This window comes from Gobius niger (assembly GCF_951799975.1).
Source record: "Gobius niger genome assembly, chromosome: 8".
Classification (NCBI taxonomy): domain Eukaryota; kingdom Metazoa; phylum Chordata; class Actinopteri; order Gobiiformes; family Gobiidae; genus Gobius; species Gobius niger.
This window is the reverse complement of record NC_136859.1, coordinates 21,304,059-21,321,778: the sequence shown is the minus strand read 5'-3', so window position 1 is coordinate 21,321,778 and position 17,720 is coordinate 21,304,059. Positions and strand designations below refer to the sequence as shown.

General features: G+C 43.5%; 1 protein-coding gene and 1 long non-coding RNA gene across 2 annotated transcripts in view; one reads left to right on the top strand and one right to left on the bottom strand.

Annotated features, from left to right (window-relative positions):
• Nucleotides 1-1,002: 1,002 nt before the first annotated feature.
• Nucleotides 1,003-15,393, bottom strand: sall3a (spalt-like transcription factor 3a). Its single transcript, XM_079561218.1, has 4 exons — nucleotides 14,258-15,393; nucleotides 3,476-6,607; nucleotides 2,835-3,169; nucleotides 1,003-2,544 (listed from the first exon to the last, which is right to left on the bottom strand). Exons 1-4 carry the CDS (start codon nucleotides 14,340-14,342, stop codon nucleotides 2,113-2,115), a joined length of 3,984 nt encoding a protein of 1,327 aa, XP_079417344.1. The 5' UTR covers nucleotides 14,343-15,393; the 3' UTR covers nucleotides 1,003-2,112.
• Nucleotides 15,394-17,243: 1,850 nt separating this feature from the next.
• The window catches only part of LOC306966390, a 43,486-nt gene continuing 43,009 nt past the window's right edge, over nucleotides 17,244-17,720 (top strand). Inside the window, exons 1-2 of the long non-coding RNA XR_013793103.1 lie at nucleotides 17,244-17,353; nucleotides 17,448-17,503. This is a non-coding gene — a long non-coding RNA (uncharacterized lncRNA). The remainder of the gene's footprint in view (nucleotides 17,354-17,447; nucleotides 17,504-17,720) is intronic.

The following is a 17,720-nucleotide window of genomic DNA, read 5'->3' as shown; positions in this document are numbered from 1 at the left end:
TGATGAACAACAGTTAGTGAAATTATTGCTAAATGCCAGCACATGAGTTGAAGAATGAGGAGAATGCATGTCAGTTCCTCTATAAGCTGAATGGGTTCCTTCATAGAGGAGACAGTCCATATGAAAGTTTTTTTTTTTTTTTTTCATTTCTAGACAATTGCACTGCGTAAGCCTGTGCGACCAGCTGACTGTGCTGTGTCAAACAATGCACTTATAACAATAGCTCTCCTCCTCAGGCCACTATTCTCCAACCCGAGGCTATGTATAAGACTCAAGGCAAAGATGAAAGTATAGGCTGGGGATAAAAGCTGATTTAAGCTATTAAAAAAGGTACAGTCATCATTTTAGTCAGTCACTGCAAAAATAAGCTACTTAATAAACAGATGTCGTGAGCTGAATTGAATTGTTGTTTATTTTTGGATTGGACTGTTAGATGTGTCTTTGTATAAAAATGTTAAATAATGATGACGTATTCTAATACTAAGGTAATAATGATAAATACCACCCTTGACATTGGCTCTGAATGTGACAAGTGTCCCCCCCTTCACCTGATTTGCTCTATATTCCACACTGAAGACACTAATTTATGGACATCTGAAAGCACTCACATTTTTTTGCGGATTTTTATTTTGTTTGAAATTGCTGGAAAAAGCCAAATGTGGGTGTTTGTGTGTTTGAAACTGTGTGAACACATGCAGCCCATGTGTGAAGTGTAAGCCGCTCAGACCACATACACACTAACTCACTCCAATGCATCTCTCTCTCTCACCGCTCCACAGGAAAACTGCACGTATCTCAAATAGTTTGCATGTGTATGAATAAAATCCCAATTAAAGTGTATATCTTTTTGCACATTGTACGATTTTAAAAGGGCCTTCAATACCGAATACCAAGCTGCCTTTATTTATTCACAGAGTATGAATTGAATAAGCAATGCACAGGTTAAAAGAGTCTGTCAATACCCCCACTCTCTAAAAGACAAAAAGATAATGAGACAATTGGACACAGCAGACGCCAGTTCTGTGTATTTTTTATTTACGAAGGTTTGATTGAGTGATGAGCTGAACTCACAGATGCAGACTGGCAGAGTGGTTTGCTGGGAACAATGGAAACAGCACATGATAGCTCAGTCAAAATGTTAACGGTAACTCACAGACAAAACGTCTTTGTTTTAAAAAGTGCATTCACAAACATGACAAATACTCTCAACTCAGGATGTTTATCTTTATGTGATACAAAATATGCATACCTGTTTTAGATTTGTCTGTATTTCTATACATAGATATTTCTTCAAAAGGATTTCTTTTTTGTTTACTTTTTTACAAAGGTTAAAAGCAGGGTTGTGGTCATAGCAGCTTCAGATATCTTAAACATCGTCCTTGTGTGACGGCGGCCTTACATCTCCACAGATATCCAAACAACCTATATCAATTTTTACTTTTTTTTTCTTGAACGCAGTGGACAAACCGTCTTAAGTGAAAGATATACTCTTCAGTGAAGCCTGCAGTCTAGAAAAAAACAGATCAATAAAATGCTTGGGCCATTAAATATATTTTTGTATACCCGCTTTTTTGTCAATATCATAAATACTAAAGACACAGGACAATATCATAAGACAATGCTGTGAGACTAAATGTAAAATAGTTCAAACATTATTTTTCAAGTTTTCTAGTTTATGAAAAAAATCAAGCGAGCACAGAAACACTAAACGTAAGTCATTTCTTTAGTCTGTCCATAGCTCTTTTAATGAGCAAATAAACAACAGAAAGAGCGTCTCTCGTTTCTGTCCGTGTCCCGTTCAGATAAGACACTTGTCCTTTATCAGTGAGGCAGGGTCCCGGTTTTGGAAAAGAATTCAAAGCAGTCAAACATACTGAGAAAAAAAACAATCAGTACCATGCAAATCTTGCAAGACGACATATTCTCAAACGAGACAAAATATTCTTCATATATCAATCGAGGAAGGAATGGGCGATAGGCAAAGACCGCTAATTATTACTAAATTCTATATTTCCAAAACCAAACCAAAAATATTTCTCCTGTACATAGTCACTGCATGAGTGTCCGTCTCATCTGACCGTCTTTGCCAAACACCTAGCTTGGAAAAGAAATTTAATTGATCCCAATTTCTTTGTTCTCCTCCATAAACCTAGAAAAAGGTCGACTGGCTCCGACCTCCAGTGCGGTCTTTTCCATAGCGGTCATGGGGGGACTGCTGCCGGTGTGCACCCGTTCCATCCCTCCTGGCAGAGCCCCTAAAGAGGTGATCCCTGTGCCCCCGAGGCTGACGGGCAGCTGAGTGATGCCCCCGTTCTGGATGACAGAGATCTCATTGTTCTTCATGGCCAGCCCGTTGGTGATTGCGGCCGCGTACTGGTTCCAGAAGCCTGGGTCCACGTTCATGGCCCGGGCGGCTAAGTCCTTCTGGAAGATCTCACTGAACTTCATGGCATCGCCGCCTAAAAGCGCCATGGGGTTCTCCACGGACAGCCGTCGACCTCGGCGGGCGGGGGCGTTGTTCCACATGTGTGTGCCCATATGCACCTAAAAACAGCACAGACAGAATCACATAGTTAGATCAAATAATAGATCAGATCAAATAAAAAATGTTTTTCTTAAATTTACAAATTATTTTATATTATTTTTTTGATGCTCAATAGACAGTGGTTTAGTCAGTTGTGTGATTGAATGGCACTGAATATACACCAATACATCTTTAAATACACTCCCCCCCCCACCCTCACCAAATAAACAAATTTTTGAGCTCAGCGTCGTGGAAATGTATTATTATTTTTTAGATACCCAAATGAATATTTTAGTGAAAAAAAAAATACCTTGAGGTTGCCTTTTGTGGTGAAGGCGCGTCCACAGATGGAGCAAGCGAACGGCTTTTCTCCGGTGTGCGTGCGCTCGTGGATCTGCAGAGCACTGGCTGAGGAGAAGTTCTTCCCGCAGGACTGACAGTTGTGCTGCTTGGGCGTGCGTCTGGGGGGTGGGGGAGCAAGCATGGGGTTAAGGCTGGGGCTCATGGAGGTGCTCTGGGGGGCTGCTGCATGGCCATGCAGACCCATAGGCAGGTGGGAGCTCTCGCTCAGAGACTTACTGTGGCCATTCATCTCCATTTTCAGCATGTTGGAAGCAGTGCTGGCCAGGCTGGGAGTGTTCAAACCTGGGGAAGAAAAAAAAAGGTCATATATAACTCTTTGAAAGAACGCACCTCTATTGTACGGCAATAAGGCAGTGATAAAGGTACAATAGGCTAATAATAGTGAGCAATATTTCAAATTCACATGAAGCAAATTGAAAATGACAACGTTGCATCAAGGTGCACCAGCTTATTACACAAAAATATTAAATCAATAAAATACTGGTAAATAATCTATTAACATGTAACAAATACAAAACTAATACTTCTGATTACTTTCGTGTCACTAAATTATATATGATGTATTGAATATAGTTTTGGCACGCTCACCTCTGTCTCTATTCAGGAACAGCATGTTGAAGTGGCTCTCCTCCTTGATAAAGTGCCTGCCAGGTTGAGTGGCAGTCAGGTCAAGGGCCCCAGTGCCTTCAGTGGCGGCGAGCGGAGATGGCGTCTCTGATTTTTCCGACTTTACTGTTGCCAAGCTGCCTGTATTGTTCTCTGAGCCCTCCTCTACTGCCATGGCATTGCTGTTGTTATTATTGTTCAGTAGAATTGGAGACTTAGATCGCTGGCTCTCTGAGTGGCTGTGCGCGGGGGACAAATGCTGTATAGAGCAGGAGGAATCGGACAAAGCAGGGCTTCCCAGGCTCTGACCTTCTTCTCCCACTGCAGACAGGGAATCAGTGGCAAAGCAATCAGTCTCCACTCCAAAGCTGCTGTTGCCGTTCTGGGTTGGCTTGAGACCAGTTGTGCGGGTCATGTTGGCAGTGGAGTCAATCATTTTCATCTGGTTCTCCATGGCAGCGATACTGGAGTTAATAGAAGGCGGAGGTGAAAGGCCAGGGGAGTAAGATTTTGGTATGTCGACATCTTTTAAGTCAGGCTCATCGTCAATTGCCGCCTCCATTTCATCCAGAAGGTCATCGTCATAGCTACTCATTGCATCAAAGCTCTTTTCATCAAAGGATGCGTCAGTGTCCATGTCTTGAATACTATCGGGGACAGGAGTGTTAGGAATCTGTCCTCCCATGTGCATACGAATGTGCTGCTGCAACACAACAGCATTGGTGAATTTCTTTTGACATATCGGACACGAGTGTTGGACCCGGAGTGGTGGTTTGGATCTATGCACACCAAAGTGAGTTTTTAGATTGCCCTTGGTGGTAAATGCCCTCCCACAAATCTTGCATTTGAAGGGCCTCTCCCCGGTGTGGATACGGTAGTGCATCTTCAGAGCGCTCTGACAGCTCAGAACACGGTGACAGATTACGCACTGGTTTGGGTCAGTCATCTTCTTGTCAATATTCTCAACCAGCTGTTGCAGTTTAGACGTTTCTGAGGTTTGCATAGAGTCTAGGAGGCCTCCAAAAGGGAACTTGGCCTTGAACTGATCTGACAGCATGGGGAGGACAGGGTGAGAGACTGCGTTAGAGGCAGAGTTAGGGCTGCCAATGGGCTCAGTCACTTGGCCTCCACTGGAGCACATTGAGGATGTTACAGTTGTTGACAGTACGACTTGAGTGACTGTAGATGTGGTATTTGTGTTTTCCCCTGGACGAATGGGACAGCTTGGAGGCAGAAGAATGCCTTCGGCTTTTAGGTGAGGGGCATCACTCCCAATGTTGAGTTTAGGGGAGGGTGAAGTAGTGGTCATACCAGAGTCATTAATTATGTTCGGGGAGAGAGATGCGCACTCACTTGAGGGAGGGGAGGGTCTCATTGGAGACCTGTTGAGTGGAGTAAGACTTGGAGAGTCGCCAAAGCCACCCATCATACTGGGCAGAGTGGGAGGCAGCTGCAGCCCCACAGATGTGGACACAGTGGGGAGGACAGGTTTGCTGTCTAACCATGTAGTGACAGGTTTTTCCGGGGGCAAAGACATGCCATATGGTATGCCTGAACTAGTGGGCACATTGTCCAGATATTCTGGCACAGGATAGGGGTTCATTTGAATATGCGGGTATTTCTCTTTGTGCCTCTGGAAATGCACTTTGAGGTTGCCCTTGGTGGAGAAGCGGTTTCCACATATGTTGCATTTGAAGGGTCTCTCTCCAGTGTGTGAACGCAAGTGGATCTGTAAGGCGCTGTCACTGCCAAACACCTTGGCACAAAATCGACACTTATGCTTAAAAAAGGGGTCATCAGAGCTGGGCTTGGTGTCAAACACAGACACATTTGGGGGCTTCCCTTTGCGATGCTTCATCAGGGCGGAGAGAGGATCCAGAGCATTGGCTGTGGCTGCAATGCTAGCCAGTGGGTTGGGGAAGATAACACTGCTAGACGAAGTGTGAGGTATGAGTGGCATGTTGGAGGCAGAGCTCAGGAGGCTGCTGTGGCTGAGTGATGGAGGAGTGCTGGAGTTCCTGGGAAGAGCCACACTGCTGCTGATGCCCCCGCCTGCTGTTCCGCTGCTACTGCTGTTAATGTTTGTGATTGTGGACGAGCACGAGGGGAGTAGAGATGACAGGCCCATGGCGGTGGGTGGAGGAAACACGGGATTGTTGGATGAAGCGTTGGGGATTGAGGAGTTGCTAGGCTGCTGACCACCACTTTGTGGTGTTTGGGAAAGAGGCCCCTCCATGGCAGAGGTCAGAGGTGATGGCCCTTGGCCATTAAGTGTGGCTGGCAATCTAATGGGCAGCTGATGGACAGGGGGAGTGATGAAGTTGTGTAGATGGAGCTGACTGGGAACAGGGGGGATGCAGGAGGACACAGAGGCCTGACTCGCAGAGGCGCTGTGGTGGCTGAGCTGTGGCTGTGACGCGGACTGTCTGTTCATTAGAGACACCTGACTGCGGATCTGTTCGATTAGCTGCAGCTGGTGAATCTGCTGCTGCTGCAGGGCCATCAGCTGATCCAGGATCAGGGGGATGGCCATGGTGGACACCCCGGAGCCTGCAGCTCTCACACTCTGTGAGAACTGTGCGACCGCCACCCGCGTGCCCTGCAGAGTCTCCAGAGTGACGTTGGAGCTGGGCATGGTGTAAGCGCTGAGGCCTGGCGGGACATCGCTGAGTGGAGGTAGAGAGGCATCGGGCTCAGGGGAAGTGACTTCTCTCTCCTCAGGATCCAGGCCCTTTGCAGGAGACAAGTCCAGCTCCATCTGCTCGTCCTCCTTCTCCAGGACACTGACCCCGTTTAAGGCTGCTGTCTCTGAGATGTCCTCCCCCTCGCCCACAAGGCTGTGGCTCCCCTCCCGTGGGTCTTCGCTGTCATCCTGCTCACTAGAACAGCTGGGAACAGGGGAAGCCTCTCCTGGGTACTCCTCTGAGGGGATAGGTGTGCCCTCATTCTCATTCACTATGAGCACAAGTGGGTTCTTGGTACAGCTTTTAAAATGTTCACAAAAGTCGGACCATTTGAAGAACTCAGCGCAGCACTTCTCACACACATGCGTCTCCTCGCTGCCACTGCGACTCTCGTTGCCACTGTCTGCGTCCTCCAACACCTCACCTCGACCTGAAGGTGAGAGGGCCCGGGAGAGAAGGGAGGGAGGGAGAAAAGAGAAAAGAAGAATTAATGAATAAATAATCGATAAGGAATCCACACATATTCTGCACTGCAGACCTTCACAAATTTAACCTTTGCTTTTTCCCCCTCTTTTAACATAACTAAAATCAATATTCTTTTTATTTTTTTACTCTGAACAAATTGCCGTAGTTCACCAATTCTCGGGACTGGCTCTGTGCATTCACACCCACTCCATAGAGCCAGCTAATAATTTTCTTTGTGCAATCCATCAAATTATGAGGGCCTATCAATTGTGGATACTGCCGCTTAATGAAATTCCATAGAAGCTATTGATTTCCAATATTTCATACAATTCACAGCTACCTCATCTGTTGGGTACAAATCAGGACTTTGATGGCCACATTAGGATTCCCCTCTGCTGTCAAAGCCAGTCATTTGCACCTGAATTTCAAAGGCCTTTTTGAATTGCCAATGTAATATAGATTTAAACTATAATGTCTCAATGCCAGGTAGGTTTGTGAATCTCATTATTGATCTATTTCTGCATTATTCACTCACTAAACTGAAACATATAACCTTGAAATGTTCATTGTAGCCATTTGACAAATCATTTTCATTTTTAAATGATTAATTTTGTTTTATATCTTTTATTATATTTTCTGTTCTTTATCTCATTCACTCGTGCCTTGATCCAAAAACACAAATTATAATTTGGTGCCATAGCAACAAATTCACTGATCGGATGTATATGTTTAATCACAGTCGTAAGAAGCAGCTTCCTTCACCACGTGCAAGTAAGAGGAGAAACAACTAAAACTTAAACAGCCCACACCTTAAATGGATCACATTTTACTACTGTTATTGCCATATAATTACTTTCACAGTTTTAAGAATATTGAATACAAAAATATTGTGTCAATTGTAATTGTTATGAGTATGTAATCAATTTAATTATTCATTTATTTAGTTAACTTCATTAATGCCATCACCAAACCTAATTACAGTCCAGGTTTGGTGTTCAAATATATATACTTTTTAAAAACACATCTTATGTATATCTATATTTGTGTTACTTGAGAATTTGTGTAATCTTTAGTTATTCTTTAGTAATTTAGTAAGTATTTGAGTGGGTGAAAAGGCAGTGATTCATACAGTGTCTGTGGAGCAAGTTCCACATAAAACATGCATGTGCGTAACATTGAGTCATTAGTGAAGAAATGTATCACTGCTGTAATTTCAGGCTGAAGGGGCTCGAGCTCTCGGGGACTGGCCCGTGCAATCCAATTAATTATCTACATGGCACTGAAGAAGCTGTGTCTCTTCTAAACGCAACTGCAAAAATAAAGAACATTTTGACTGCATTGTGGCGATTATAAATACAAACTTGTGTCAATAACCAAGAGCGGCATAATCGGCTTCAAACTGTGGGAAATGTCTGTAATCCGTCATGAGAAATCCTAAACACAAGCTGACAAGTGATAAGCGGCGAGCGCCCGGAGCGCGACACGTGACAGCAGGCGAAAAATGTCCTGAGGCCAGCGAGGGACAGCCCAGCTCATTTCCATAATTGAGGGGTGAAAGGTCAACACAAATGAGTAGGCATTGTGCTGAGCTGATTAGTTATTAGAATGGTATTACTGTCAATCTCTTTTATTCATTCATACCATTACAAGCAAGGGCCTTTGTATAAGGCTGAGCAGAAAAACCCGCTGAAGTGGACAAAGAGGGAAATGACTGGAGTAAACGGAGCATGCAGTTTTATAGATTGTTTTATCATTCGAATAAAAGAAACAAGAAATACCTGTATATAAATGAGGTTAGAATTACAAGACAATTACATGCTTAGATTATAAATGGAAAAAATGACATTAATCATGATGCTTGAAAAATTTTGGGTTTTTGTTTTGTAAAATATTAAATCTATAGAAGCCATAAATAGCAATTTGGTCTCTCAAATCTTGATATTTCCCCCATGCGATTTTCCAATAGATTGAGGAGAGTAATAAACCGATCTGCCACTTTCTTCAAGTGTCCCTTTACTCAGATGCATATGATAAGTTGAACCAGGTCAATGAGGAGATTGTGGACATTGAATCCCCGCGTTTCACTATCATGTTAAGCAATCTTTGGCATGCGAACTGAAACCACTAATCTGACATATTATATCAAGACCAGCTATTCATGCTTTCCACTCCTCCACTGAGCGCCACAGTAACAGGCATTCTTTAAGACTTTTTTTTCTTCTTTTTTTTTTACGAATCATCCCCATTCTCGACTAATTCCCGAAGTTGTGTCGCCCATAAAATCCAGTGACAAATGTAAGCGATTTCTCCAATAAAAAACATTAACCAAAAAAACAAAAAACAAACAAGGAATTTAAAATGTGAGGCGAAAAATAAATAAAGTATACATCAGTTTGACCCACAATCCAATGCGACGTCTCGTACTAGAATGCCTTTGTGTGTTTGCTTGCACCGTTTTGCATTACTCAACTAGTCCTAGTGTACGTGCGCGCGAGTGTGTGTGTGTGTGTCTTTAAACATATTGTCGCAGTGATTTCATGCATCAGACCTGCAGCAGAGAAAACTCCCCCCCCCCACCACCACCACCATAGCATTGAGTGTATGTGTGTGTGTGTGTGTGTGTCATGGTGGGGCTGCTCCGCTTCTCTCACTTGCCCAGTGTGTGGTACAGTCATATCTGCAGCCACACTGAGGCCTTTGTCATTGGCTGCAGATGTCGGGGCAGCCAAAACATTAACGATTTGTTTGTGTAAGCATTTGCCGTACAGTATTCAGTGACGGCCCATTGTCCAGATCACTCCCGACTCAACCCTCCAAGACGATGCAGCCTTTTCAGCCCTTGTTTGAATTACAAACTCTCGAATATATGTATATAACTCTCTGGAAACGCCTGCGCCTTTTCTTTTATACTGTAAATGTCTGTGTGGGAAGAAAAAAAAAAACTTTGGAGAAATATCCATCGCAGGGATGTAGATTCTGAGGGATTTTTTTTTGTTTTTTTTTACACCATTTTCATAAACGGCCGAGGTATATTGAAATCTGCGGCGTGACTCAGGAGTGGATCTGCGGCACATATGCAGCTCGCCTGTGTCTGTGTCGTCGCTTCTATATGAGCATTTTCCTGGTTTCTCTCCTTGCTCTGTCCTGTCCTGAATCCTCCAGTCACCAGCAGACACACTAAAGAACGCGCATTTGCCAAGTTTAGGTTCGGGGTCGTAACTTTACCATCGCGATATAGAACCTGCTTAATGACAGGCGCTCTCAACCTGCTTTTTAATTCTAATTCTACAGTGTTTTTTTATAATGACTGTACACTTTTTTTTTTTTTTTTTTTTCACACTGTCATTGCTTCAGCCGGGCATTGTCTTTCTCCCTCCCAGACGTTGAACGCTCGCCTCTCCCGATGCTTCTTAACCAAATCTTACTTCTTGTGTGTTTTCAGTGCTTACTAGTAATTAAGACACTGCCATATTCGGGTGGCTTCTTGAAAAACATCTTTGGTCAAAAAACTATGTGGGTGGTCCAACAGTCAGCACCCACTGGTAAGAAGGATTAAAACAAAGGCCAAACAAAGAGCAACTTGGGGGGGGGGTGTATGACCGTATTGTAACTGTAAGCTCATAGTGTCTAAGTGTTAAACAGGGAACCTCAGTGGCCCAACACCCTGCACATGTACACAGAACTATCTTCCCTATCTCGTGAGCTCAATGTCCTCCTGGCTCTAACAATTTGCTGAATGTCTCTAATAAAGCTTAAGGGCAAGGAATCCTACTCAAAATGCATGCTGAAAAGAAGGTAAGGCTCCAAAACGTTTAACCATGAAGTAATGAATGTACGTTCTCAACAAAAACTTTGATTATTTAGCACATTCATTATGTCTTCTTGTTGAAATGTGTCGTTTTGTTGTGTTTTGACATTAAGCGGCTGGATTTCAGGCGACACCTCTGACGAAAACATGCAAGATCAGACTAATTGCGTTTTCATACACTAATGTTCAAAAGAAAAGTAAAAGAACTGAAACACAAAGAACTTAATTCTCATTTCTTACGTCTCATTTCTGTTCATTTAAATTCATAACAGGCGCTAACTAAGTTTTTCTTTTCAAAGGCCTGTCGCAGAACGTCAACTATAACAAACTCAGTGCATTTCGTTAAATATATCAAATTTGTTAAAAAGTTAAGTTTGTGCATGGTTAAATAAAAAGAAGAGAAATGCTATATATTAGTAACAATTGAATATGTAGGATATAAAACAAACTGGGAAGTCTATGCAGGTCATTTAACAATTCAAGTGTACAATATTGTGGGTCTCTCACACTATAGGGCACATGTCTGCTCTGCCAGGGTCGCTGTGGCTGCGGTGCATGTTTGAATCGTACACGGATTCTGACATCCCGCTTTAGGACCTGCTGTCTGGGCCTAGACAAAGGTTAAGTCAGCGGGCTTTATAAACGCACTCTTAAAATCACCCCCTCCGCCCTCCCTTCCTGTCCTCACACACACACACACACAAACACACACACACACACACACACACACACACACACACACACACACACACGAACACACACACACGCACACACACACACACACACACACACACACACACACACACACGACACACATCTATAACCGGACCACTGCCTGGAAGACCTCAGGGGCAGATAATATGCCAAACAAGGGATTTGTGGCATAGAATTTTGCTTTTGATCTGCACTTTAAATAGATCTGCCACAACCATAAGGGAAACTCAAAGAGAAGTTGAAAAGTGAAGTGTAGTAGTTAATATTTATGTCACACTCCTTGTATCCTTTCCTAACCCTGATGTGTGAATATTGTTGCTTCGTAGATTTGTTTTAATTCCAACATACGGAACAAAACACAATAAGATGTTAAATCTGAGAAATTTTAACAAATATTATTGAAAATATTTCAGTTTTAATGTTTACGGTTCTCTGCATTATCACATCTTTGAGAACTCGTGCCGTCCTTCCATTACATTCCCTATAGCGTTGTGTGCATTTCTAGAAAGTGACTATTCTGGCCAATAATACAACATACTGTTGAAAACACATCTTATGTATTCAGATAAGTACATTTTAATAGATCAAACAAGCCCCTAGAAAACATGAAATCTTTACATCTTGTCCGTAAATTTTAAATATTAATGTCATTTGTGTACACCGGCAATAACCGTTGCCGCAAAGAGCTTTACAAAAGGACTAAAGCTTCGCTGTCTAAAGCTCTTTTTCTTTTCAAATGTCAATATTTTAAAAATGCACTGCTTTCTCCCCGGACACTCCTGCTCCTGGTTAACCCTATGATTCATTGCTTGGATTTGGCCGACAATTGTTGAGACTTCTACATCCCTCGGACATCATACGTGACCATTTGTCAAAGCAGAGCAATCAATAGTGTCATCGGTATAGCCGTTGTACCGCAAACGGTGACGACCGCAGCATCAAGAGGCAGGCAAGGCAGCAACGCGATAACAACGTGCCGAATCCCCAGCTCTCTGACATTTTCGAAGAGGTACATACACAGGTACCGGACCTGGTGTTATTATTGAAAAGTGTGTATGGATGTCCTGCGCTATGCCACACGACAGGGATTGTTTTCTGCCAAGTCTGCTGGAGAAACAACTGCCTCTGTGTGTGTGTGTGTGTGTGTGTGTGTGTGGACAAATGGCATTCCACGGCTACTTGGACTCCTCAGCAAAACTGCAGAGACACTGTTCACTTACAAGAGGAGTCACTGGGTATTTAAAACCAGCCATTTATTATTCTAATAAATAAAAAAACATCAATACTCTACGGAATTTCTGTGTGCGAAGAAATGTAAGCAAGTCTGTAATTTTAATGCTTTTCTCTCTAGATCTAGTTTGCTTCACTTGCTTGTTGAATTGAACCAAATTCTTCATAATGAATACTGTATTCCATTTCTATCCACTCCCACATTACACAAGAAATAACCGTGTGTTGTTTGTTTTATGCTCGGGATAAAATAAAATAAAAAGAAGGGTTTAAAATGGGTCGAGTAAAAATATAAACAAAAATAAATAAATAAAAAAGATCCTGCAATCCCGACTCTTCCCCTGCACTTGACATTCCTCAATCCTACAGGAGAGCAACCTGATGGATGCTGCATATCTCCGTCTGGAATCTGAGGCATCCTGACACTGACAAGCGGTGCGTTCAAGTTCGAATGAGATTTCCCTTCAGAAAACCGAGAGGGAAGCGGACACAACAACAACAACAACAACGAAAAACAAAAAGGAAAAAAAAAAAAGAAGGAGCAAGGAGTGATCAGTGAGTCTTGCCCTTCAAAGCAACATTTCCTCATGCAAAGAGAGCACTGCCCTAGAGATTACATCATGCATTTCTATTCTAAAGGAGTCCTGAGGAGTGTGTGTCTAATGTGTGTGACTGGGCGTGTGTTGGACCACCACAGAAAGACGCACATCATTTTGACCGAAAAAACTAAAGACACCGTACATTAGGTTCTGACATATTTTTCATAATTTCCCCTTTCTTTCTTATACACCAATATGCATCATTATTTACTCATGAAGTGTATTTTAGATATATGCACACTAATGAAAAATGTAGATAAGAATTAATTTAAAAAAAGATGATCTAGTGTAATTGTGTCATCAATATGATCTGTAAAGTTGTCTTGCAAATCCCATAATTCCTGCTTTGTTTTCCCTTTCCTTGTTTGTCAGTGGAGATCGTCACTGCGCAAAAAAAAAAAAAAAAAAGCAAGAGTACATGCAAAATAACACATGAATGAGTCCTTTTGAGATTCCACATGGCGAGGACGAGCTGTGTCAACCGATCCTGTCCACATTGTGCGCAAAAGAGAACAAATCAAGTGTGCCAAATTTATGTGAGGGCGGTAAACAAAAACATTTCCATGACAAAAAACTCGGCTTCGACTTACAAGTGAGAGCTTTTCTCTCTTTCTCTGCGCGAAGAGCAGGGGCTGCAGTGGGGCTGAACACCCGAATAAAAAGTAAAAAAATAGAATGAGAATTAAAATGTTAAAACAACGGGGTCTGGTGGCGCTTAAGATGTTATTATATTTTCCCTTCGCTCCTGAAATACAGCGAGCTCGCGTGACATGTGTCTAATTTTGCTGTGTGTTATTTGGTGCGTAAATTGGGCATTAAACGCTGTCAGAAGAGAAATGTTTTAGTGCGTCTTTTTCTTTTTTTATTCCAGAGCGCGGCCTCATGGAAGGCCTCGTCATACAATAATCATATCGAGGCCTTCAGGTATTTCATATTTCATATTTCATATCTATATAAAAAAAAATCTGCAATAATTTCAGAAAAAGGGCACATCACTGATCACAGTCGATCATGAGAGATGGCGGTGTGCGAAGGATTCTGAAATCGAAGATTAAAACAAAAAAAGACAGATTTGAACAAATATTGCAATAGGCTAATTCTGTTGAAACTTCTCCGACACAACACAGAAATATGTGGTATTTGGGACATATATCTGAAAGTAATTAAACTGTAAATTAAACTGTATTTGTTTTTTTGTTTTTTACCAAAATAAGCGTAAAAATGTGAGAGCAGAGATCCGCCTCGTCCCGCAGAGTCCACTCACCGTGTTCGGAGATCACTCCTCCTGCCAGCGCTGGGTCTTCGTCCGACTTGAGGTGCTGAGGCTTGGCTTGCTTGCGTCGGGACATGCTGCTAATGATGCTGCTGGCGACGTCTCTGCTCTTGGTGTTTTGGCGCTCCGGGATGTGCCCGCGTCGGCCAGATACATCAGCGGAGAGGCGAGTGAATCAAACACGCGCTGAAGTTTGAGGGGAGTGCGCGCGCTTCGGGACGGGGAGGAATCATAAGTTGAAATGTGTTGTTGCTCTTCGCTCGCTGACGTTCGTCGGATTGCGCATGTCGCTATAATAATTATGATAGTGAATAATGCCTCGCGATTAATGGCACTGTGTGGAGGTGGGGAGGGCTGGCTGCAGTCCAGCGGACTCGCATTGGATATGGTAATGAGGGACGGACTTAGCAATTAGCCGCTTCAGTCTCAGACTTTATCCGTGTCTTTTTCTCTTTACTCCCCAGCCTTCCCCCGCCTCACAACAGCATCACAATAAAGCGAGCCTCTTCTTCTCGTTGTACTGGGCGCTGGGGGGTCTTCAGGGGGTACCGCCAGCCCCCGCACCGAACCTCTCTCTCCTTCTCCTCCTCCTCCCTCTTCACACTGAGGATTCACCGCGGAGTGGTGGCTGTCATCTTCATCTCTCTCTCACTTTCATAACTTCATAACTGTCGCTGCGGGTCCCGGGGCAGCTGCGAGTCGCGCGTGCAGCTTCAGCGCAGCAAAGAAAAGTTTGCCTCTTTTTTTTTTTTTTCCTCTTCCAGCGGGGCACTGTCACCAAACTTGAACCGAGCTCAAGTTCTCCAAATGCGGCGCGGTTTCCCACGAGGAGAGGGTTACCACGGGGGCTTCGGTCCCTGCGCTCCCTCCCGTGTCTCCTTCTCCCTGTCCACTGCGCCGTGTGGTCTGGTGTCCCGCGGCTGCGTATAGCTTATTCGTTGCGACGCACTTTCCAAACTAAAACAAATGAGGCGTTTATGTCTTCAAAGCTTCTCAAAGACACTTTAGTAGAGACAGGAAACGGCGTTCTCCTGGACAAACTTCTCGATGCCGGTCTCTCACTCTCTCTCTCTCCGCTCTCTGTGTCCGCCGTGTGTGCGTGGAGTGGGGCACTGCGCTGTGTGTCTCAGAGTTAACCCCACGACGAGCAGTGGAGGAAAGGTTCAGCCCATTGCTTTGAGCCACCACTAGGATGTACCACCACGTTACAATGGGACGTCGTCCGGAGGCAAACACGCGCACACAGGGCAGCGCACAATTTTGACCTCAACATATTCTCCACTTGGGCTATACTCGAAACATTTAGAAGACATTGACGAGGGGCCATCTGATGCGCAATGCTTCCCGCGCATAGAGCCTTTGTTATTCTATTTTTTTTTCTCAGACAATTACCACATTAGCCTTGTTGTCTGTCTTTTAGCCTAATGTGCACTTCGCACTAACGTATAACACGAGAGTTGCAGAGTGATCAGCTTTAAACGCAAACGGTGCACAAGAGAAGTGCATGTACAGATACACGTGTTGGGAAAAACAAAAATCATGGCACTGGTTTATCCAGTTGAATTAAAAACATACATTTAAATGTGTGAAGCACTCTATAACAGAGAGGTTCTTTATATAAAGAAAATGAAATTGTTACTACCCACGTTATGACGCGCCTGTCAACCAAGCACTGTCACTAATTCATATAAAACTGTAGGCTATGTTAATTTTCTAAAAAAAAAAAAAAAAAAGGTTTGTCACAATACTAGCACTCACACGTCTAAAATACGCAGGTTTTGTAAACGTGACCCTTTCGGGATATGTCGTGTAACATTGAAAGGCCTATAGAGCTCTTTTTTGGACGATAAATGTTCTCTCTTGAATACAATTGTAAATTGTGCATTAATCCGAAGGAGAAATCTTTTAATATTCACTGAAAGGGGTTTGTCTGTCTTTACGCACCTGCTTCTTCTATTAAAACGCGTTTACTGTCACCAGACGCCCTGTTGTTTTGACAGAAGGGGGCACTTGACTGAGAGAGCCCCCGTCCCCCGCCCCTCCCTGTCTGTGGGACCTGTCTATCCGCTTTGCTTTATATGAAATCTGTTGACAACAAGGTCGTCCTGCCTGAGCGCAAACTTCCCTCTCTTTTTTCTTCTTCTTTCCCCACCACCTACAACGTACATGTCCAAAAGCCTGTTATTATCTGGTATTAATAGATGCAGCCCCAGGAAGACAAAATCAGCTATTGATAATTGCAAGGAGTATACGGCAGCTACTCTATCGATCGGCGTGTCCTCCACTCCCCTGCTGCTGAGAGATAAGGAGACACAGTCTTTAGAGCAATATAATTTCTTTTGACCTATCTGCTTGCTACAGACTTATGATGAATAGCCAGAGTGGCTCAAGTCCTTTATCACCAAAGTTACCCCCTTGATATAATATTGATTCTTTATAACTAGCTCGCCACACAAAAATCAAACTGTCCACTAGGCCATCATCATCATCAATATCATCACAAAGGCGGGGAGCAATGGAGATCCGAGCTTTGTAAAGAAGAAGAAAAAGAAGAAGAGGGATTTTACAATCTTCTCCGGTCTCCGTAGGTCTAATCTTTATTTAGCTGATGATGAAAAAAGAAAGAAGAGAACGAGGCAAGGTGCCATTTAAGACGAGATGACTTTAATCCGGTGTGGGGCGCACGCGTTGACACTGACGGACACAAAAAGAGTCAGGATTCAGAGTGCTGTTTGTGTCGTCGATTTTGGTCTGTAGATAGATAATGATTTCATAGAGCAGATAGATCATAATTTCATAAAGCAGCCACGGTACATTTAATCAATATTTAAATATTTTAGACACAATGTTTTAAAAAATACAGAAATTGTTGTTTGTTAACCTTTTACGCACATCTGACTAATGCAGTGGCTTTTCCAAGCGGGCTGTAGTGACTTCAGAGGAGCAGAGCTCTGCTGCTGCTGGGAGCGGAGGAGAAGGAGGAGGGGAGGAAAGAGAGATGGAGGGAAGAGAGGAGGGAGAGGACAGAAAACGTGTAATCCCCCACAGCCCTTTGGATCTGGATGTGGTTCCGCGGCGCGTAAAACGGTAAAAACGGCTTGACTGGTTTGTTTGAGCTTGGTATCCAGCATTCGGACTTGAGTCAGAACTCTCTTTTCTCTTTCTCCCTCTCTGTCTGCAGCGGCACGGTGCCCAGCGCGATAGTCAATGAAGGCCGAAATGGAGAAGATTCACGAGGTAAATGCTAATACATTTCATTCGCTGGGTGGTAGTTTCTACAACTACCGATCACTTGTTAATATCTGTTGTGCGTAAAGAGTGTGGGGTTGTGTCGGGCGGTGTCAGTGCTGCAGTTATGAGTGTGCTATGCTGTTTGCCAAAACGACTACTATGCGTCAAGGGCCAATCAGACGTCTTTGCGCCGCCGCAACTGGTGTCGAGACGTGTCTTCACA

What these genes read in the sequence shown, in the direction of transcription:
- sall3a (XM_079561218.1), bottom strand. Translation starts at nt 14,342, where the DNA reads ATGTCCCGACGCAAGCAAGCCAAGCCTCAGCACCTCAAGTCGGACGAA. An exon ending in AGGAGTGATCTCCGAACACG is followed by an intron (nt 6,608 to 14,257) that starts GTGAGTGGACTC and finishes TCTCACCTTCAG; the next exon opens with GTCGAGGTGAGGTGTTGGAG. An exon ending in CCACAAAAGGCAACCTCAAG is followed by an intron (nt 2,545 to 2,834) that starts GTATTTTTTTTT and finishes TGCTGTTTTTAG; the next exon opens with GTGCATATGGGCACACACAT.